At 41.7% G+C, this 23,918-nt stretch overlaps 1 protein-coding gene and 1 pseudogene across 1 annotated transcript; both read left to right on the top strand.

The window, feature by feature from the left end:
• The first annotated feature begins 3,912 nt into the window (after nt 1-3,912).
• Nucleotides 3,913-4,516, top strand: LOC127684755 (charged multivesicular body protein 6-like; annotated as a pseudogene).
• An 11,670-nt stretch (nt 4,517-16,186) lies between these two features.
• LOC127684168 (selenoprotein K-like) lies at nt 16,187-16,489 on the top strand. The gene has a single exon (XM_052181130.1). It carries the CDS (start codon nt 16,187-16,189, stop codon nt 16,487-16,489), a length of 303 nt encoding a protein of 100 aa, XP_052037090.1.
• The last annotated feature ends 7,429 nt before the right edge of the window (nt 16,490-23,918 follow it).

Here is a 23,918-nt window from a genome sequence, read left to right as displayed (position 1 = left end):
CATCTTCCTTCCAGCCCACAAATCAGTCTAGGGCAGAGCTCCTGCTCCAACATTCTCCCACACACAGAGACAGCTTGACTCCCAAGTGTTCCAACACAACCAGGCTCAGAGGTTATGAGCCCCCCCTCCAATACCTGGCTTAACTGAAACCCCACAGGACCCAACAGAGATGGACCCTATTTGCCCTGCCCTGCCAGAGACGCATATTCCATTCCAGCCTACAACTTGACTGGGGCACTCCAACACCTGCCCATACTCAGAAACAGCTTTACTCCTACCTAGGCTCACAGGCTCACAGGAGGGAGAGGATCCAGTCAGAGACAGCAAGGCCAGTTAACACCGGAGATAACTAGATGGTGAGAGGCAAGCACAGGAAAACAAGCAACCAATGTACATGATCCCATCAGAACCCAGCTCTCCCAACACAACAAGCCCTGGATACCCTAACACACCTAAAAAGCAAGACTCCAATCTAAAATCCAATCTTATGAAGATGATAGAGGACTTTAAGGAGGACATAAGTAACTCCCTTGAAGAAATACAGACGAACACAGATAACAGGTAAAAGCCTTTAAAGAGGAAACACATAAATCCCTTAAAGAAATAGAGGAAACTATAATTGCACACATAAAGGAATTGAACAAAACTACCCAGAATCTAAAAATGGAGATAGAAGCAATAAAGAAATCACAAAGGGAGGCAATCCTGGAGATGGAAAACCTAGAAAAAAGATCAGGAGTTACAGATGCAAGCATCACCAACAGAATACAAAAGATATAAGAGAGAATCTCGGGTGTAGAAGATACCATAGAATGTATTGACACAACAGTCAAAGAAATACAAATGCAAAACACTCCTAACCCAAACCATACAGGAAATTCAGGACATAATAAAAGACCAAACTCAGGAATAATAGGAATAGAATCAAAAGAGAAGATTCCCAATGCAAAGGGCCAGGAAACATCTTGAGCAAAATCATAGAAGAAAACTTTTCTAACCTAAAGATGGTGAAGGACCGTTCATACGCATGAAAGAAAAACTCCATCAAGATGAACTCTCATTCTGAATATCTATGCCCCCAAATGTTAATAAAGCTCAAAACATTCATTGATCCTCACACAATACTAGTGGGAGACTTCAACACTCCACTCTCACCAATGGACAGATCATTGAAACTGAAACTAAAAAAAGACACAGTGAAACTAACAAAAGTAATGACCAAATGGATTTAACAGATATCTACAGAATATTTCATCCTAAAACAAAAGAATATACCTTCTTCTCAATACCTCATGATACCTTCTCCAAAATTAACCATATAATTGGACACAAAACAAGCCTCAACAAATACGAGATTGAAATAGTCCCATTCATCTGATCAGATCACCACAGACTAGGCTGGTCTTTAATAACAAAACAACAGAAAGCCCACATACTCGTGGAAACTGAATAACTCTCTGCTCAATGATAACTTGGTCAGGGAAGAAATGAAGAAAGAAATTAAAGACTCTCAAGAAATTAATGAAATGAAGGCATTGCCTACCCAAACTTACAGGACACAATGAAAGCAGCGCTAAGAGCAAAATTCATAGCACTAAGTACCTTCATAAAGAAATTGGAGAGATCCTACACTAGCAACTTAATAGCACATCTGAAAGCTGTAAAACAGAAAGAAGCAACTACACACAATAGAAATAGATAGGAAATAATCAAACTCAAAGCTGAAGTCGACCAATTAGAAACAAAGAGAACTATACATAGAATTAAGAAAGCAAAGAGCTGGTTCTCTGAGAAAATCAACAAAATAGATAAACCCTTAGCCAAACTAACTAAAGGACACAGAGACAGTATCCAAATTTAAAACAAAAAAGAAAACCAGAAACAGAAATGAAAAGGGAGACATAACAACAAAAACTGAAGAAATTTTAAAAAACCATCAGATTCTCCAACAAAAGCCTATACTCAACAAACCTGGAAAACCTACATGAAACAGATGATTTTTTAGACAAGTACCAAAGTTAAATCAGGACCAGATAGATTATATGAACAATCCCATAATCCCTAAGGAAATGGAAGTAGTCATTAAAAGTCTCCTAACCAAAAAAAAAAAAAAAAAAAAAAAAAAAAAGCCCAGGTTCAGATAGTTTTAGTGCAGAATTATTATATCAGACCTTAATATCAATACTTCTCAAACTACTTCACAAATTAGAGCACAAAAGAATACCACCAATTTCATTCTATGAAGTCATAGTTACCCTGATACCTAAGCCACACAAAGACCCAAAAAGAAAGAGAACTTCAGACCAATTTCACTTATGAATATAGATGCAAAAATACTCAATAAAATTCTCGCTAATCAAATTCAAGAATACATCAAAACCATCATTCACCACAATCAAGGAGACTTCTTCATCTCAGGAATTCAGGGATGGTTCAATATACAGAAATCTATAAATGTAATCCACTATATAAACAAACTCAAAGGAAAAAAATTAAATGATCATCTCATTAGATGCTGAAAAAGCCTCCTACAAAATTCAACACCTCTTTATGTAAAAAGTCTTAGATCAGGAATTTAAGGCCCATACCTAAACATAATAAAAGCAATATACAGCAAACCACCAGCCAATATCAAATTAAATGGAAAGAAATTTGAAGCAATCCCACTAAAATCAAGGACAAGACAAGCCTCTGCACAGACTCTATTTATTCAATAGAGTACTCGAAGTTCTAGCTAAGCAATTACACAACAAAAGGATGGCAAAGGGATACAAATTGGAAAAGAAGAAGTCAAGATATCACTATGTGCAGATGATATGATTGTATACATACTCGACCCAAAAAATTCTACCAAAGAACTACTACACCTGATAAACAACTTCAGCAAAGTGTTTAGATATAAAATTAACTCAAACAAATCAGTAGCCTTTCAAAATCTACTCAAAGGATAAGCAGGCCAAGAAAGAAATTAAGGAAATAACACCTGTCACAATAGTCACAAATAATATAAAGTATCTTGAAGCCACTCTAACGAAGCAAGTGAAAGATCTGTATAACCTAAAACTTCAAGTCTCTGAAGAAATCAAACAAGGCCTCAGAGATGGAAATATCTCTATGCTCACAGATTAGTAGAATTAATATAGTAAAAATGGCCACCTTACTAAAAGAAATCTACAGATTCAATGCAATCCCCTTAAAAATTCCAACACAATTCTTCACAGAGATAAGAAGCAATTCTCAACTTCATCTGGAATAACCAAAAACCCAGGATCGAAAAAAACAATTCTCAACAATAAAAGAACTTCTGGGGGAATCAGCATCCCAGACCTCAAGCTATACTACAGAGCAATAGCGGAAAAAAACTACGTGACTTTGGTACAGAGACAAACAGGTAGATCAAGGAAATAGAATTCAAAACCTAGATATAAACACACACAGACTTATGGTCACTTGATCTTTGACAAAGAAGTCAAAACTATACAGTGGAAAAAGACAGCATTTTCAACCAATAGTGCTGTTCTAACTGGCTTTTTTTTTTAAATCTTCTTGTACAAAGCTCAAATCCAAATGGATCAAGGACCTCCACATAAAACCAGAATCTAATAGAGGAGAAAGTGGGAACGCATCCTTGAAATCGTCAGCACAGGGGAAAATTTCCTGAACAGAACTCCTATGGCTCAGGCTCTAAGATAAACAATAAACAATTATTGACAAATGGGACCTCATGAAACCGGAAAGCTTCTATAAGGCAAAGGACACTGTCAATAGGACAAAATGGCAAACAACAGATTGGGAAAAGATCTTTACCAACCCTACATCCAATAGAGGGTTAATATCCAAAATATAGAAAAAACTCAGTAAGTTAGACTCCAGGGCGGCAGCAGCGGGCTGGGCCGGGAGGTGCAGGCAGCCATGGACAACCTGTTGGGTCCCAAGAAGCAGAGCCGGGTCACTGGACAGGACAGAGCCACCCTGCAACTGAAGCAGCAGAGGACAAGCTGAGGCAGAACCAGAAAAGGACCACACAAAAGCTGGAGAGGGAGCAGGCTCTGTCCAGGCAGCAGTAACCGGATGGCAGGAAAGAACAGACCAAGCTGCTCAAGAAGAGGTTCCTGTACCAGGAGCAACTGCTTGATAGGACAGACAACCACATCAGCAGCCTGGAAGTCATGGTTCAGAGCATCAAGTTCATGCAGATCGAGATGAAGGTCATGGAGGGGCTACAGGTGAGGGCGAATGTCTGAACTGTCTGAATAAGACGCACTAGGTGATGTCCATAGAGGAGGTAGAGAAGATCGTGGACGAGACCCAGGGGGCAGTGGAGTACCTGCGGCAAATTGATGAGGTGCTGGCAGGAAGCTTCACCCAGGAGGACAAAGATGCCATCCTGGAAGAGCTGAATGCAAACACTCAGGAACAAATTGAGTTATCAGAGGTTCCTTCAGAGCCCCTCCCTGGCATAAACCCATAAGCCCCTGCCAAGGCTGACAGAGCTGGTGGCACCTTCATAGCCTAGCCTCTCCAGGGACTCATAGGGATGCTCTGAGGACTGGCCCACAGAGCCTTTGGCTGAGAGTCAACCCTGAGGGCTCCCAGGAGGCCTGAAGGGTTAGACTAGCCAGTGTAGGTTTTGATGGCTTGGGGCACCTGGTTACACAGGACCTGATGTCAGGGAGCCATACTGTGCCCTTCACAGTTTAGTTTGAATGTACCTTTGTCTTTTTCCCCTTCTGGACTAAATGGACACTCGACCAGCCAGCCCAGCTTCAGGCAGCTGTGGACCCCATGGTGGCTGCAGGCCATGACCCAGCCCATGTAACCTGTGCTCTTTTGTGAGGAAGCACCTCAGACCTTGAGCTTCCTGTGCTCCTTTCTCTTGTCTCTGCTGCTCACAAGAGCTACTGAGGGCTTCAGTTGAGGCGTTCTCACTTTGCCTGGCATCCTGATATCCCTCAGTGTCCCTTCAGGCAAGTGACAGAGATTTGGTCTTCTCCAAATCTCTTGGAGCATCTTGGGCACCTCAGACTTGAACCTCTTATGTTGGTGGAGGTGGACCAGGGCCATCCTTCTGAATGGACAAATCTAGGTGCCAGATTTGGGAGTCTGTTCACAAAAGAAAGACATGCTGAAAGGTGGCAACAAGACCCTGTTTTAATGGGCATGTACCCCATGGAGTCCCAGACACACTAAACCACCAATGTCTAGGAGGCACAGAACTCAGAAGTGATCTCCAGAACCCTACACTTGTTTGATTATGGTCCTCAGGTCTCTGAGGAACAAAGGGTCTTATGTACCCTTGAGGCTTACACAGAAAGGAGGACATCTCTTCCTTAACCCAAAACAGGTCAACCTCAGTATTAAAGTTGACCCCTGCATTGTCTTTGACCTCTTAAAAAAAAAAGAAGTTAGATTCCAGAAAACCAAGTAACCAATTAAAAATGGGGTACAGAGCTAAACAAAGAATTCTTAACTGAGGAATCTCTAATGACCTAGAAACACCTAAAGAAATGTTCAACTTCCTTAGTCATCAGGGATATATAAATCAAAACAACCCTGAGATTCCACCTTACATCAATCAGAATGGCTAAGATCAAAAGCTCACAGATTCTGGCAAGGATGTAGAGAAAGAGGAACACTCTTCCATTGCTGGTGAGATTGCAAGCTGGTACAACCACTTTGGAAATCAATCTGGAGGTTCCTCAGAAAATTGGGAATAGCTCTGCCTGAAGACCCAACTATACCACTCCTGGACATATACCCAAATGATGCTTCAACACATAACACGGACACATGCTCCACTATGTTCATAGCAGCCTTATTTATAATAGCCAGAAGCTGAAAAGAACCCAGATGTCCCTCAATGGAAAAATCAATACAGAAAATGTGATACATTAACACAATGGAATACTACTCAGCTATTAAAAATGATGACTTTATGAGCTTTGTAGGAAAATGGATGGAACTAGACAATATCTTCCTGAGTGAGGTAACTCAGACCCAAAAGGACATAATATCCACTGATAAGTGTTAAGAAGGAAGACCAGTGACAGGCAAGTAGATCAATGGAATAGAATTGAAGACCTGGAAAGGAACCCACAGAATTATGGTCACTTGATCTTTGACAAAGGAGCTATAACCATCCAATGGAAAAAAGATAGCCTTTTCAACAAATGGTGCTGGTTCAACTGCAAATTGATCCATTCTTATCTCCTTGTACTAAGCTCAAGTCCAAGTGGATCAAGAACCTCCACATAAAACCAGACACACTGAAACTAACAGAAAAGAAACTTAGGAAGACCCTTGAGGACATGGGCACAGGGGAAAATTTCCTTAACAGAACACCAATAGCTTATGCTCTAAGATCAAGAATTGACAAATGGGACCTCATAAAACTACAAAGTTTCTGTAAGGCAAAGGACATTGTCAAAAGGACAAAATGACAAACAACACATTGGGAAAAGATCTTTACCAACACTACATCCGACAGAGGGCTTATATCCAAGATATACAAAGAACTCAAGAAGGTAGATTACAGACAGCCAAATATCCCCCTTAAAAATGGGGTGCAGAGTTAAACAAAGAATTTTCACCTAAAGAATATTGAATGGCTGAGAAACACCTAAAGAAATGTTGAACATCCTTGGTCATCAGGGAAAGGCAAATCAAAACAACCCTGAGATTTCACCTCACACCAGTCAGAATGGCTAAGATCAAAAACTCAAGAGAAAATAGGTGCTGGAGAGGATGTGGAGAAAGAGAAACACTCCTCCACTGCTGGTGGGGTTGCAAGCTGGTACTACCACTCTGAAAATCAGTCAGTGGTTCCTCAGAAATCTGGGAATGATACTTCCGGAGGACCCCGCTATACCACTCCTGAGCATATACCCAGAGGATTTCCCAGCATGTAATAAGGATATGTGTTCCACTATGTTCATAGCAACTCTATTTATAATAGCCAGAAGCAGAAAAGAACCCAGATGTCCCTCAACAGAGGAATGGATACAAAAAATGTGGTTTATATGCACAACAGAGTACTATTCAGCCATTAGAAACAATGAATTCATGAAATTCTTAGACAAATGGATGGAACTGGAGAACATCATCCTAAGTGAGGTAACCCAGTCTCAAAAGAACACTCATGGTATGCACTCACTGATAAGTGGATATTAGCCTAGAAGCTTGGAATAACCAAGACACAATTCACATATCAAATGATGCCCAAGAAGAAGGAAGGAGTGGCCCCTGGTTCTGGAAAGGCTCAGTACAGCAGTGTAGGGGAATACCAGGACAGGGAAGTGGGAAGGGGTGGATTGGGGAACAGGGGGAGGGAAGAGAGCTCATGGGACTTTCAAGGAGGGGGGATCCAGGAAAGAGGAAATCACTTGAAATGTAAATAAAGAATTTATCAATTAAAAAAAAAAAGAAGGAAGACCTAACTGTGGACGTTTCAAACCCTCTTAGAAGGAGGAACAAAATAATCACAGGAGTCAGAGGGAGGAATCTGGGTGGGAAAGGGGAGGGGGAAAGGGTAAGTAGATCAGGTATGAGAAGAAACAGGAGAGAAGTCCAGAGTGCCAGGACACAGAAGAGAAATAAGTAGCATTGTGGGGGGACTTAGGGAACCACTAGAAAGTCCCATATGCCAGTGATGCAGGGATGCCAGAACCCAATGGGGATGACATTAGCTGAAATAGCTAATAATAGGGAGATAGAACCTGAAGTGAACACCTCCAGTACATAAACAAAGCCCCCTGTGGAGAAATGGGACCACCCAGCTATCTAAAAAATTTTAACCCAGAATGTCCCCTGTCTAAAGGAAATACAGGGACAGAAATGGAGCCGAGGCTGAAGGAAAGGCTATAATCCACAGACACCAAACCCTGACACAATTGCTGATGCCAAGATGTGCTTGCAGACAGGAGCCTTTTATGGCTGTCCTCTGAGAGGCTCTGTAGAACCTGATTAAGACAGATGCAGATACACACAAGCAACCATTGGACCGAGCCTGGGAACCCCAACGGAAGAGTCAGGACAAGGACTGAAGGAGCTGAAGGAGATTACAAACCCAGAAGAAATACAACAATATCAACTAACTGGACCCTCAGAGCTCCCAGGGACTAAACTACCAACCAAAGAGTGTACATGGGCCGGTCCATGGCTCCCACTACATACAGAGTGCTGCCTCATCTGGCATCAGTGGGAGGGGATGCTCTTGGTACTGTGGAGGCCTGATGTCTCAGAGAAGGGAGATACTAGAGGGGTGAGGCCAGAGTGAGTCAGGGAGCACCCTCTTAGAGGGAAAGGGGAGGAGCAGAGGTACAGGGTTCATGGAGGGAAGACCAGGAAGGGGGATAACATTTGAAATGTAAAATAATAAAATGCACACATAGTGTGGGACTAAAGCAAATAATTGTATGTCTCTAGCCTTCCCACATGCATATGAAAAGGCTTAAAATGGAATTTTATATATATATATTTATTTTATTTACATATATATATATAAAACCAGGTTCAGTAGTAGAAAGCAAGCGCAGTGCCAACAACTAGCAAGTTGCCCACTCTTATAAATCAATAACAATGACATTCATCTAGTGTCACTGAAGTCTAGCCGCACGTTTCCCAACAGCCCTGCAGCTTTGTCTGTCCTACCAAAAACAACTTGTTTGACAAGAGTGGGAGAGGCTCCCGTGGGAGGAAACACAGAGACCCTCCTGCATGGCCTTCATTTGATCTCTGAATCCCAGCCAGAAAGAGAAGAGCTCCTATCATTGTGAATAACCTTCCAGGCCTCTGATGAGAAGTCAGCTTGAAATACTACTGCTGTAAACCATATCGCAGAGCTGCTGGGGATGCTTAAATCACGCTACACCAAAGGAAGGGTGAATTGAAGAAGGGAGTTATAATGTCATGTTTCAAATGACATCAGGATCACGTGAAGAAGAGATTTGTGGTCTTGGCTTCAGAGAAGCTCTCAGAAGAGCCCCGGGGATGAGAAACTTGGAGACAAATGGCGAATTTGTAGGTAAGAAGACACCAGCTGTGTGAGGGGTTCATATTCCATCTCAGGGAAACTGCTTCCTGTAACCATGCACAGAGTCCAGGGCGTCCCCATGGGCAGATATTATACCTTGTGTAAGGTGCAGGTCACACTGCAGAGCAGGGGCAACCAGAACAGGTGACCATTCTGACCATCGAGATAACCAGGAGCCGTGGGTGATTTCTCTGTTGTCTAAAGCTTGCCTGGTCCTTCCAGTCTGGTTAACATTTCAGCTGTTTAACTTCAGGTGAAATGATCTGGTATTTCTGAGTCTCAGTTTCTCAAGTCTAAATCGGAAAATGTGTAAGAGTGTCTCATCCCAGATACTCTCAGTCTCCTATCTGACTTTATCACTTTATAAATAAATACTCTAGCCCACACTTGTGTTTCAAAGCACAGACTACCAGAAGCTTGTAACTTGCCATGATGTTGCTCTCTACAGTCCTCTCATTTTCTGGGTCCTTCCTTCTGATTTGATGAGAAACTTGTAATCAAAGTAATGTCCACAGAATACAGTACTTGCAACCTAGTCAATGGGGTGAATAGTAAATGAGTCCCTACCTAGTTTTGTGCATGTTATTAAACCACTTCAAGGCTGGATCTTCTGGGTGTGGCTGGAAAATGACACACAACTCCCCCTGGGGCATTTTATGAGGCACATTATTGTGGAGAAAGCATAGTAGGGATTGTTCTCCAGATGAACACCTATGGGCAGAATGTAGGAGGTAGCCTGGGGTAGAAGGAACAAGGAAATGGAGTATGATGCAGCCCCAGCAGAGGACTGACTCCTCCCAAGGGGAAGATTCAGACTGGGGAAGGTGCAATCAGCTTGTTCTGAAGGACAAGGAACATTTCAACCCATCTTCTCATCATGGCATAGGAGCCAGCATTAGGTGCAGGTCATCTAAAGGGGCTCAATCTTGGAAGAAGCCTCCCAAGTATAATTCCCAAAGAGGGCTGACAGCTAAGGAGCTTCACTCAGAAACATATATAGGAACTGAGGGAAGGCGTGAGTTAGTGTGGAGAGCTAGACAGACCAGGCCAGGGCAGTCCAGAATCCATCTGCTCAGCAAGGGGATTCCATCCCACTGCACACTGACAGTTCTACAGAACTTAGCCGCTTAATGTTTTCAGGAAACCTAACCCCTCATTTCAGAAAAGAATCTGAGGAGATGTGAATGTCATTGTATCCAAACGATAGCTGATGGATGGGTTTTTAAAACACATAGATGGTGTCTCCTGGGAACTTCAAGAACCAGGGAAAGAAATGGGAGAGTCCAGAACTACTGAACAAGATTCTTTCATGGCCTCACAATTACAAACCAGTGAGTGCACAGGGTGTTCTGCTGACCCTTACTGTTATTGTCCCTTTCTAGGTACTTGGTATAGGTTTTGATCCTGTGTATCTCAGCATTTTTGCACATGAATAGATACTAAATCCTATATTTGTATAAAGCACCTTTTTATAAGCTGACAGCAGAACTTTAATATTTACTCACTGTTATGGACTGAGTATTTGTGACCCTGTCCGCAAAATTCAAATATTGAACTCCTAACCTGTTGCCAGGCTGGAGTTTGGCTTGATTCTTTTCCTGTTAAAGGAAAAAGTTCAGCCAAGAGAGCTTGTTTAAGCATAAATTTATTTAGCAAAGTAAAGTGATAGAACACTCCAGACAGCTTGGAGCAAGCTGGCTCAAGGAACGGGCAATTTTGAGCCTGCTATTTGTAAGGGTGTTTCATGAATATTTAAGAGATGGGAGCATATTGATGAGGTCATCTTTTTTCTTTCCCAAATCATGGTGAACCAGATCTCCCTTTTAAGGTATTTTTGTTCCTCCATGTTCCTCATAAAAAAAAAAAAACCCACAGTGGGAACAAAACCACATTGAAATGATATCAGTGAACAAAACCACATTGAAATGGTATCACAACTAGGCCCAGATCTTTTGAGGACCTAGATGTTTTGTTGGGACACATTTGCAGCAATTGGAAAATTGCCCTTGTACCTTAGTCTCTTTTTACTAAATATTTAATTGTGTGTGTGTGTGTGTGTGTATTTGTATGTGTGTGTGCATGTGTATGCGTATGTATGCACATGTGTAACATGTCTGTGTATATGCATGTGTATATATACATTTATGTACATGAATGCCAACAAGCATGAGCCAAAAAGTTCACTTGGACCTCAGAGGACAATCTAGGCCAGCCATTACCTTCCATTTTATTTGAAACAGAGCCTCTTTGTTATTATTCTACTGAATACGGCAGGCTAACCCAGAACTGTAATTTCAACTTCAATCCAAATGGGCATTTGACTGTCAGATCACCTACAACTTCAGTGTCTTTTGTTGCCACATATCTTATTTACTTATTTCGTTATTTATTTATTTACATTTTTAGTAGATATTTTCTTTATTTACATCCTCTTTCCACGTTTCCCCTCCAAAAACCTTCTATCCCATTCCCCTCCCAATGCTCACTAACCTACTAACTCCTGCTTCCCTGGCCTGACATTCCCCTAGACTGGGGCAACAAGCCTTCACAGATGCAAGGGCCTCTCCCCTCACTGATGTTCGACAAAGCCATCCTCTGCTGCATATGTGGCTGGAGCCGTGGGCCCTTCCATGTGTATTCTTTGTTGGTGGTTTAGTCCCTGGGAGCTCTGGGGGCAATGGTTGGTTCATATTGTTGTTCCTCCTATGGGGCTGCAAACCCCTTCACTCCCTTGGGTCCTTTCTCTAGCTCCCTATTGGGGACCCTGTGCTCAGTTCAGTGGTTGGCTGGGAACATCTACCCACCTCTACATTTGTCAGGCACTGGCAGAGCCTCTCAGGAAAGACCTATATCAAGGTTCTGTCAGATGACATCCACAATAGTATCTGGGTTTGTTACCACACATCTTAACTCTCTACCTGCCTTGCTCAGATGCAATTTTATTTGGAGATAGGTGTCAGCAAGGTTGGGGCTCCATGATGGAACTGATGCAATGATAAGACAGACAAATGTCACCAGGGTGTACATTCTGCTTTGTAGGGAAAAAATAGAATGATGAGAAATGACCATTTGTTGTTTATACTACCCGAACTGTGATCTTTTGTTATAATGGCCTGTGATGGATATGTTCACTCTCACCTACACAGAAGCTAGACTACCTGGAGAGATGGAGCTGTAATCTTAATTACATTAATTGTAATGTGGGGGAAATCTTAATTACATTAATTGATAGAGAAAGGCCTATGCTGACTGGGAGCTGGACCAGTCTCTGGGTAGGAGATCTTGGACTTTCTAAAACAGAGGCAGTATCTTTCTGGCTTCTGGAATCTTTCTGACAATGGATACAAAGTAAATAACTCCCTGAAGCTTAGGCCACTGCGGTTTCCCCACTGGGTTGAACTGAAACCTGGAAATGTGAGCCAAAGTAGACCTTTCTTCCTTAAAATGCATTGGTCAAAGTATTTAATCACCATAGCAGGAAAAGAAGACTTGGCACAATCGCACTAATATGTCTCTTAAAATGAAAAAAATAATACTATAAACCCAAAAACCCTTTCAATTTAGGTCCGGCATTTTTATCTGATGAAGTTATTTTATTCTTTTTTTTTATAATTCAGAAATTTCTTTATTTGATATATTATTTACATTTCAAATGATTTTGATACCTGGATAAAGGTTTCTTAAACTTTCCACCCTCATCCTCCTCTTACCTGAATTTTTACCTACAACTGGGTGTATAGGTACAAAAAAACAAGTATGCAGATCAGACATCTACTGGAAAGAAATCACAAAGAAATTTCTTTAAAAAAAAAAAAAAGCAGTCACCGTTTCAAGAAAAAAGGAAATGGCTTCACTCATGAGATGAGTTTGCTTGCTTATTTTGACATAAAGAATTAAATCCTGGCTGAACATTTGATACCAAGGGCGCAGAACATCTTTAACAGTTTACAGAGTCGGTCAATGTTTTACACTTTATACTCTTCGGTGCAGAGAACGCCTCTTGCATAAATGTATAATGTAAAATGACAGAGGCATGTTGAGACCCATTTCAGGAATTGTTGGAAACGAGGCACTCATTTCAAGCCAAAACTCGTTTAATGAGTTTGTGTGTTAAAAGAGACTCGAGGCAGCAGCTCACTTTTGAAATCGAGCATTCTCACACAATACAGCTCTAACTTGACGGAGGCTGAGAAATAATGGAAAGGAAGTATCGAGCCTTTGTTTTCTCTTACTAAAGCCTTATGGCTTAAGAGAGTAAAACTTCACGTGTACTGTAAGAACCCGTCAGTTCGTTACACGGGGTCTCCAAGCTGCCACAGAGGGGTAGAGGCATCTACTGGTGCTCCGTGGCATGACGCACGCATTGCAAAGTGTGCATACGTTGTGTCCAGAAGCAAGGCTGCCCTGCAAGGAACAACCCAGATTTATTACACATTAGACTTTGCTTGTTGTATATTCAAAAGCCTTTCACATGTTAAAAACTTTTCACTATTGCCAAATGTCTCAGAAGCCCAGATAGGGTCATGACCAAGAGTTTGGGAGAATTGAGACCAGATAGCTCACACAGGCCCTGCCTAGCCACAACTCCAGCCACCCTGCAAGCTCACTGTTAGCGCTTCATTGACTCTTAATGTGAGGAGAGTGGGTTGACAAGGACCCATGGTAAAATCGTTTTAGCAAATGGATCTTACCTTCTAACATATGACTTTGGTGTTTATCACCTAAAATGGAAGCTTCCATATTGATTTTATTAATAACTTGATTGAAGTTATCATTAAATATCATCTATTTCAAAATGAGGAAATACAAATAGTTGAAAGCAACATTGTTCTGGTTCAAGGTGGGGCTGGGCTAAAGAGAATAGGCCTTGCCTGCTTTACTCCCATGTGGCAACTGCTGTTAGAGAGACTTCTGTGCTGTTACCATGGATACTCAAAGGTCCATAATTTGTACCAACAAAACCATTACACTTAAGCTCAAAACTCTTTTGTTAAAAAATATTTTATTTTACTTTTAATTACATTTGTCTGTGTTCTATGTGTAGGTATGTGTTTGTGAATGGAGGTGTCTACAGAGGCCAGATGGGGGAGTTGGATCTTCTGGAGCTAATGCTACTGGTTGTTATGAACTAGCTGTCTCATACAAGGACTGTTCAAACTTTGGGTCTCTAAGATCAGCAAGCTCTCTTAGACTCTGAGACATCACCACAACCCCGGGCATAAAATTCTTATTAGGTACCTTGTTGAATCTATCACTGAAAGGCACTAACTTTCTCTTGATATGTTTAGCGCGCGCACGCACACACACACACACACACACACACACACTCACACACACACACATACACACACACACACACAGAGATTTCCATCATTTGGTCTAAAACTAATCTGCTCCAAATAATAGATCACTACTATCTTTTTAGCCACACATCACTTCCTTACAGAACATATTTAGGGAGGGAGAAAGCCAATCTTTTTGTTTTCTAATTTCCAAAGTCCATATTTTCTACATTAAAAACATAACAATAATAATATCTCTGGTCTCCGTCACATCTCCAGTTGCTTGCCTGTAACACCCATGAGTTCCTTGTGAATTGTGGTACATAGTTAATCTATCCAGGGCAGCGAGTTTCAAAGATGATTGCATATTAGAGTCCTCAGAAAGGTGTTTTTTAATACACCCCTGCCTGGGTCCTCACTTTAGACTAATTAAACTAGAATCCCTACAAGTGTTTTTCAAAACTTCTGCAGTTATAATGTGCAGGCGTGTTTGAGAGTCAGTGGTCTAGGTGTAACTTAAATGTTACATGTTCCTCACTCTCCATTTTCTGTCTGGAAGTGTCAGCATCGCTAGTCTCCACTTATTCTCTCATGGAAGATCCCTTTCTGTCATTCATAATCCAAAGCAAAATCTGAGTGCAAGCAGTTCTGTCTCCCGCCACTTGTTACACTAACCCTAAGTTAGAGCCTGTGTCTAATTGGAAATGTCACTTAAAACTCTGCTTTGATTATTATCATTTCTTTCAAACTTCAGGTAGGCCAAACAATTTCAACAGACTTCCCCCACCACCACCAGGAGGAAGAAGTCTTGTAGCTCGAGCCCAGAGGCTTGCAAATGTTAAACATGATCACTGTCAATAAGCTAGCCTTTGATAAAGGGTGTTTTAAGACCCTTGTTTGCTCTTTTAGGTCATACCTGTTCACATTTGGTTGTGCTTGCACTCCTGGGTTTATGGACTCCATACGTAGTGAGAACTCACTTTTGTTCCCAAGTTACTGTTCTGAAATTTTCCAATGACAGCTTTGTTTTTTTTTCTACCACGTGCTACATAAACCTTTCACCTTTGAATCTGTTTTCTAGCATCGTATCAGTCTCCTACCCAACCGACATCATTCTGGACCTTGTTCATCACATGCTCTTGTGAAGAGCATCTCAGCATGCCTGGCATAATGGGAGATTCTCCGTGATGCTCTCAAGTTCTGAGCTCCATTCACGAGCGTGCATGATTCCCATGGTCCTTTGTTTGGCGCTCCATCTGGATGATATTCTGCTTTTTCCTCGAATTCCACTTGCAATCGCTTTTTGCTCAACTAAATATATCATTCTGAAAAGTACTTCATACTTTCTCTGGAGCCTTTCAGTCTGGAAATGGAAGCAAGAGTCCAAAAATTACTCTCGTCTTCTCAGCATCATTTGGATAGCCAGCAAGTCCCACAGCACTTTTGCTGTGTGTTGTATGCATTTTATTACTGTCGTGCATGTGTGTTATGTGTATGGGTGCACATGTGTGTCACAAAAATCAGAGGACAGCTTTTGAGAGTCAGTTCTCTCCCTCCACCATAGGATTCAGGGATCAAAAGTTGTCAGGTCTGGGAAGCAAGTATTTTTACCTGCTTACTCATTTCATCAGCCCTCCTTTTCATGGAAGAACCAAAAGTCCTTCTAATTTATGTTGCTTGTAATTTTAAAAATCCATGCTAGCTCTGGCTAAGCTCTAGAATCAGTAGCTGCCTGTTCCTCCTTGCCCGATGTCAAAAATGGCCATCTGGGCGATGTAAAGGGTGGGGCGAGGCTTGGTACCATAACAACACGAGGGTCCGGTCTCTGTCGCTGGGAAGCAGGCAACTGGAGGGAAGATGGTTTACATCTCAAATGGTCAAGTTGGACAGTCGGACTCACTCCCCATGGAGATTGTCTTTCGTAATAGATTTCATCTGGGGAATAGCAGAATCCGTGGGTGGTTTGTTTGTTTGTTTGTTTGTTTGTTTGTTTTTTGGTTGTTTGCTTTTTCACAAAACTCGGCTTCGGCAAGATGTAAAGAAAAGAAGAGGCTCTGGGAGCTCCTCTGATTCCAGATACAATGGTGGAAGAGGGCCGCCAGGAAACCCACTGTCGAGAATGGGTCAGATCAGTCACCTTCATGGCCCCAGCCCTCCTCCTATGGCTGGTGGATGAGGAAGGTAAATGTCCACTCTGAGAAGTAGGCAACTAGACATTCACACGCGAAGAAGGAAGCCATCAGGAGGTGAAGAGTGGCTCATGCAGGAGAACATGGTGCATGTCCAAACAAGGAATGTTCTGTGTCCTCACGGATGAATGAGGTCATGCTGAGAATTCCTTCTGTAGTATCTGACCTGACTGATGCACAGTTCTATAAATGTACATGTTTGTCTCCTTATCTTTTTTTGTATAGTTTACTAAAATGTTAATATTGTTTTAAGAAGTAAATATTTTTAGGTTGCAAAACTTAATTCTTCATCTTTATATGATCATACACAAAATCTTTGACCTGGAAGCAATAAAGGCAATGTATTTGCCTTTAAAAGAGAAAAGAAAAGAGAAGAGAAGAGAAGAGAAGAGAAGAGAAGAGAAGAGAAGAGAAGAGAAGAGAAGAGAAGAGAAGAGAAGAGAAGAGAAGAGAAGAGAAGAGAAAAAACAAAAATGGCTGTCTGGCCTTGGTTCCTGGAGGTTGGCTTGTTAAACGTCCCAAACCCATCCTGCCTGAATACGCCTGGAACTACCAGATTCCACAAACTGACCGCCCTGGCGGTTGGCTACACCAACCACCAATAAGCACTCCATGGTTTCACCCTCTCTCTTGCCTCCCTAAATCATCACAAATGGAAAACACCAGACAGCCTTAATATTTAATACCAGCCAGATACGTATCGGTAAATCTCCAACTCCAATATTACTGTACAAAGAACACACAATTAAATTTAGTTATAATGTTTATAAGCTGCATACCTAGATTGAGCAGATATACCACCACAACACTACTCTATTCTCCAGCTATGAGCTCTATAGCTTGTTGCTCCTCCAAGCCATGTGGTTCTGCTCCATCTTCTGCCTCCTCTTCCTCCATCTTCTTCTCTCTCCATCCCTCCATCTCATTGTTGCTTCCTCCCTCCCCTCTCTACTTCTCTAAAACTTACAGCCCCCACATTCCCTTCCACTCTCCTATCACAGGCTCTAGCCTTTATTTTACTAGTTAAAATGGGGAGAAGGTTCATGTGGTATCACCTGAACATATGATACGCTCCCCTCAGGGGCAGTCCCTCTTTAGGAAGCAGAACTAGCATCAAAATGCAAACAGCACTAGGACAAGCCACAACAGATTTCCAGCAACTTAAAAGCCTGTAAAGTCATTTGAAAACCACTCCGTGCTTGACATGGCTTTCATAATGATTCCCCCAAGAAAGAAGGGAAGTAAGGTGTGGTAGAGAAGCAAGAGAATTGGTTGAATGAGTTGTGGTAGATAGTCTAAGGGAAATACATATTCAAGGAAGACAAGGAACCTCTTTCTGAGTTAGCAAGACCTCAACACTAAGAACTTGCACCCTTGCAGAATGGGCAAGACTTCCACATTAGGAACTTACCCACCAACACAGCATGGGACAGAAAAGTTCCCAATGAGCAACTTTCTAGAATCCTGATGACTGATCAAGTTCTCTGCTTCCTTCTTCTGAGAGGCTGACTCCCTTCTAGGAAGACCTCTACTTGATGTTTAAAGCACTTGCATTTGAAATTTGTGAGACATATTTTGTGTTATGCTTTCACGTGCAAAATCCTTTTCATGCCAATTTTGTTCTTTAATGTTTCCAAATCCTTTTCTTTATCTATGATCATTTTATGATTTATGATTTATCATTTTACGATCATATATAAAGAAATTATTTCCTTGGTGGGCGTGACCCTTGTGGACCCAAGGGAACTTTTGTGGTTTCTTTAGCAGAGTGCTGTCCTCCTAGTATGCACTGTGACCAACACGCACACTCATTGACTCACTGTTGACTCCCTGGAACCCACTAGATATTGGGTGCCTCAACACTCTCCTGAGAGTTAGCAGTTGTCACTGGTGAATGGCTATAATCTGGGAACAGGAAAAGAGTTCCAAGTTCTTCACACCAAGGTACTCACCAATCTGTTAACTTGGAGAGAACAACTCAAATATTATTAAGCCTGTCACAAACTTTAGAAACTGAGTGGAGGTAATACTGGGCCAGTCTGGGTCTTCAGGAATTAATTGCTTGATCTTTAGAATACCCCAAATGAAATCATGTTTAAAATCTTGAAATTGATCATCAGGACAAGGAAAGAAAGACTGGAAGGAGTCCCACCTGGCATCTTGCCATCCACATGGGCCAGCTTAGCTGTCGTCAAAGACTCTCTTGGGCTACATACAGGACAGTTACAGTTCTCACAACTTGAACTATGCAGAGATGACACGGGACCTCACTACAACAGTGAAATTACTTACTGCTAAATTTCCCGTAAGACAATTAAAATTGAGGATGAGGGAGTCAATTATTGTAGTGATCACAGTCGCTCCTTGTCATAGTTCATCTCTGCTGCTAAGCTGAGGTCATGAATCACCTGGAAGTGAGCTTTCTGGACATTCCTGAGGGAAGTTATCTTGATTAGGTTAAGGGTTTCAGGAAGGCATGTCCACTGTGGGTAGTGAGCGCCATTCCCTTGGGTGAGATCCTGGGTTGTAAAAGGAGAAAATGAGCAGAGCCCAAATACCCATCCCTCTCTGCTTCGTCGCTGTGAAGATGCCTGTGACTGTGACTTCCGCACAGTGACGGACTTTAACTTCAAACTGTGAGCTAAGAGTGTGTTTGCGAAGGATTGCACATGTTCCCGTGTGTGAGCGTAAATGTGGGGTAGGTCTAGGTAGGAGAACTTCAGCTGTCTATAGGTGCTGCCATCTTGTTTTTAGAAACAGGGCTTTTCATGGATCTAGACTTGCTGTGGTGGATTGAACATGCTTGGCCTAAGGAGTGGCACTATTAGGAACTGTGGCCTTGTTGGAGGAAGTGTGGCACTATGGGGGTGGGCAATGAACCCCCTCCTCACTATGTGACAGCTAGTCTTCTCCTAGCAGCCTTCAGATGAAGATGGAGAACTCTCAGTTCCTCCTGCACCATGCCTGCCTGGATGCTGTCATGTTCCTGCCTTGATGATAATGGACTGAACCTCTGAACCTGTAAGCCAGCCTCAATTAAATGTTGTCCTTATAAAAGTTGCCTTGTTCATAGCAGTAAAACCCTAACTAAGACACTTGCCATGTAGTCTAGAGCCTTAGAGATCCACCTTTCTGTTTCTTCAGCACCAACATTAAAAGTAGGCTGTATCATGTCCAAATTGTTTGCTTGATTTTTTTTGTTTTTGTTTTTTGTTTTGTTTTGTTTTTGTTTTTGTTTTGCTGTGAGTACTGGGAGATAGAACTCACTTCTTCATACATACAAAGCAAGCATTTTACCAACTGAGCTATCTCCCCGTCCAAAGTTGTGTATTTCTTTATGAGCCTTTGCTTGCCCATCTGTAAAATGGGAATAATATGATTTGTTCTACCCGAAGGGATTATCAAACATGAAGAAAGAGAGTTCATTGCTGCTCATGGTGCTCACAGACCTTTAGAAGAAAGATGCGCCAAGCAGAGTGATTTTGATATTTAGTATGTTAATAGAATTTTCATCACCATCTTAGAAGGCTGGCTTTATTTATGTACACAATTAGTGAGACAGCATGCGGAAAATGGTGGACAGTGCTAAAACATAGGCCATTTCTCTGAGTGAAAAAAAAAAAAACAGGCCGTAACTCACAGGAGATGGACTGAGATGTGAAGGTCACTCACTCATTCGCAGGAATAAATTATATTATAGCATCAAGTTAGTTTCTTCAGCTAGTCATAAAGAAGAATACGGCTACGGCTGTGTAATTTACTCGCAAATGATGGTGATAAACCACTCACCCTCTAACAAATCACATTGCACCACACAGACCACACAGTCATGCTTACATGGCCACTGGCCTCCACGGATATGGGGAGCAGAGCCCCTGGCCACTTTGTCCACATCTTAGTTCACAAAAGAACACCACACCCTATAAGAGCTTAAGAGAATTAGCACTTCAGGCTGAGCCCGCCCCTGCCTGGATCCCACAGTGAGCGTGGAACATCCACCTCCAAAGCTGAGCGCAGACATGAGAAGCGGTGCATTATTGGCCTGAGCACTGGGAAGTGATGGGAAATGGATCTTAGCAGAAATGGAACATTTAACAACCTCAAAAATAGATCATGGCCTTTTGTGTTGCTGTTGCAAAACACAAGAGAGCAGGTAAATTCTAAAACATGAGCTTTTATTTCTTGTAGGTCTACTGGCTTGGAATTCCACAATCACGGTGCCAGCGTCTAGTCTGGTTAAGGCTCTCGAAGAGCAAAAGGGGAGCTGGCCACTAGCTCAGTGCCACCTGAAGACTCTCTTGCAAATGTTCCACTCTCATTCATGAGGAAGGAGTCGTGGTAGCCTAATTTGGTCATAAATACTATCCTCTCAAGTTGTCACTTTGGCAGCACCTGCATTTTGGAGGAGGCACAGTGTGTCATACTTACCATTTGCTCTCAAGCGAAAACGACACAGTCCCCAAGGAATACAAGCCGACGGAAAAAGAGTAGCCAAGATTGACTACATGCTGGCTCAAGAGCTAGCAGGTTGCCCCTCATTTTCCCACAGCCATTGCAGGAGATAAGGAACCATTATCCTCCAGTTTATAGACAAAAGAACTAATTCTCAGAGAGATTAATCTACTCGCCTAAGATTGCATAACTCAAAGCCAGGTTTGACTGTCTCCAAGGTCCACACGCTTTCTACAACGCTGTTCTGCCTTTCTAAGTAACCTGTAATGACAAATACTTTTCTCTGGGATACCAACTTCGATGGGCAGGATAAGAATTTTCAGCAAAAAGAGAGTGGTGGTGGAACCCAATAGCTAGCGGTTTGGAGAACAGGTGCTAATTGCTTGTCACCCTGCAATTAACCTGGTCTCCTAATGTGCCAGAAAAAGGGTCCAAGAACTTGAAGAATAGAGTCACTTCCCATGCTGCCAAGGCATGAGGGAGCACAGTTGAAGGTGGTATTTACACCCAAAATCTGAGCAGTAGCCTTCTCTCCCATAGCCAAGTGATGATGGTAGGAAGGAATGAGGTGATTTGCAGTCTGCCAACTTCACCATGTGCCTGGTAGTCGCTTCCACCTATACAACAAGGCAGCATACTGCCCAACACCAGGGCATGAAGGCAGTCTACGTCCCCTTTAGTATTCCAACAGTTTTCTTAACTGTAGTTGAATCATGTAGCCATGATCTAGCACTCGGATATAGAGATGCTGAGAGACAAAGTGAGTGCACTCACTCAGTCATTCCTTCTCCCCTCCCTATGTCACCACCCGCTCCGGAGTCTTCATTTGGAGTCTTCACTGGGGACTTTTCTAGGCATCCAGACACAGCACAGTTGCTCACGTCCAAAGACAGATTTGAGGCTGATTGCATGTGTGGCTCTGCTACAGAAATGGCATTAGCACAAACACATGTGATTTTATTACTTCACTTTCTATATATGTCATGCCTTTCAGAGACCTAATATATGAACCCAGATCAGGGCCCTTTTGTTTATTCTAATGTATTTAACAACATCCACTTATATATATATGTGTGTGTGTATATATGTATATGCATATGTATATATGTATTATACACGTATACATATAAGTACATGTGTGTATGCATGTATATATATACATGTATATGTACATATATGATCTCCATTTTTAGATTTATTATTATTATTTAATGTTCATTGGTGTTTTGCCTGCATTTGTGTCTGTGTGAGGGTACCATCTTCCTGGAACTGGAGTGACACAGTTGTGATCTCCATGTGTGTCTGAGAATTGAACCTGGGTCCTCTGGAAGAGCAGTTGGTCGTCTTCATCACTGAGACATCTCTCCAGCTCCATTTTCAGCCCAGTCTGTCTCAATTTCCATAACAAGAAGTACATTCTGTCCTTCTTCCAGGGCTACAGCTAGGTTGCTGGCTTCATGTGACACATGAATCCCAGGAACTGACTCTAACACTTGTGATGAGACACAAGTCTGTCTTAGAGAGCTTCAGAGCTTCAGCAATTGTTGATCCCGGGGGAGTATCTACTTATTTTGTAACATTTCTTTCTAACAATATGAATGCCAGTTCATCTTCTGAAGTGCTAATTATAATCAAACCCATTGTCTGAAATGGCTGAGGCAATTATATGTATATGTCTAAATGCACACAAACACACACCAATTATTGTTTACATATGTCATTGATGGATTTTCTCCCCTGCACACATCTGTAACTGCTCGCTTATTTCTACAAGTTGACAGGATAGGGCAGGAACAGTGGGTTGGCCGGGACTTCTTTTTCCCAATAGTGAGATTTGGGAAGGTTCCATTTTCTAATTTACAGCCTTACTCCAGAAGGCATTACTTCCTGTCCATGGTCCTCCCTATCAGGCCCCAAAAGGTGGTTCTGCCATGACTGATGAATTAAACCACACTGCCACTTGAAAGTAAAAGTGACAGCAGGAAACCGCCAATCATCTCCCGAGAACCAGAGGGGGTGAGCAGGGCACACCTGTATTTAGAAAGAGTGTCATTTACTATATCCTGCTGAAACTACTAAAAATAGGAAAAGGAAGCCATTTCCTCCAAGTGGTGAATGGAGTATTCTCTCGGATCCTTCAAGGCATATTCTTATCTGTGTGGACAGCCTAGAAGTTTCCATGACAGGAACTTGCCCTAATTTATTTTGAAGTTGCTCAATATGCAGTCAGGTTTTGCTTTTGTTTTTAGTATTTATCTTTGACTTTGAGATAAGGTCACTTGTAACCCAGGCTGGATGCCAAGCAGAAGGGCTGGCCTTACATTCCTTTTCCTCCCAACCCCTGGCACTACGGGCATGGACTATCACCTAGTGAGCGCAAATGCAGTTTAATATTAGAAGAAATGATTAAATGTTAAAAAAAAAAAAACACTATCCTTTAGAACGGAAGCTTTCAAATATTTTCCTCTTGCATTGCCAAATTAATGTTATTTAATTATACACATCATAGAACATTTATGATATATACTATAGTTCCATATGATTAATTGCAAAAGATGCTATTTCTGGCATGTTATAAATATTGATAGTATAGAAATAAAATGTTGCACAATTCTTTGAGTTCAATGTAATAAAAACATTGTAATAATTTGAAATCCTTGTTATCCATTTTTGAAAAAGAGAAGTTATGTATTTCCATTTTACTCTTGAAATATTTTTATTGTGCTTCTACTGAATGTTATCCTATATAATGTCACATCATAAATATAGTTAAAATATTTTTTCTGATTTTAATTGTTACTTTATCATTTAATAAACAATTTAATAAAACTTTAAAATAAATTATTGATATATGTTCATCTTAAAAAAATAAAATTATAATGCCAGGTGGTGGTGGCACATGCCTTTAATCCCAGCACGTGGGAGGCTGAGGCAGGCGGATTTCTGAGTTCAAGGCCAGCCTGG

The sequence above is a fragment of the Apodemus sylvaticus genome, chromosome 5 (genome assembly GCF_947179515.1).
Source record: "Apodemus sylvaticus chromosome 5, mApoSyl1.1, whole genome shotgun sequence".
NCBI lineage: Eukaryota > Metazoa > Chordata > Mammalia > Rodentia > Muridae > Apodemus > Apodemus sylvaticus.
The sequence above is the reverse complement of the archived record's forward strand: the minus strand, read 5'-3'. Positions and strand labels throughout refer to the sequence as shown.

What these genes read in the sequence shown, in the direction of transcription:
- LOC127684168 (XM_052181130.1), top strand. Translation starts at nt 16,187, where the DNA reads ATGGTCAAGTTGGACAGTCGGACTCACTCCCCATGGAGATTGTCTTTC.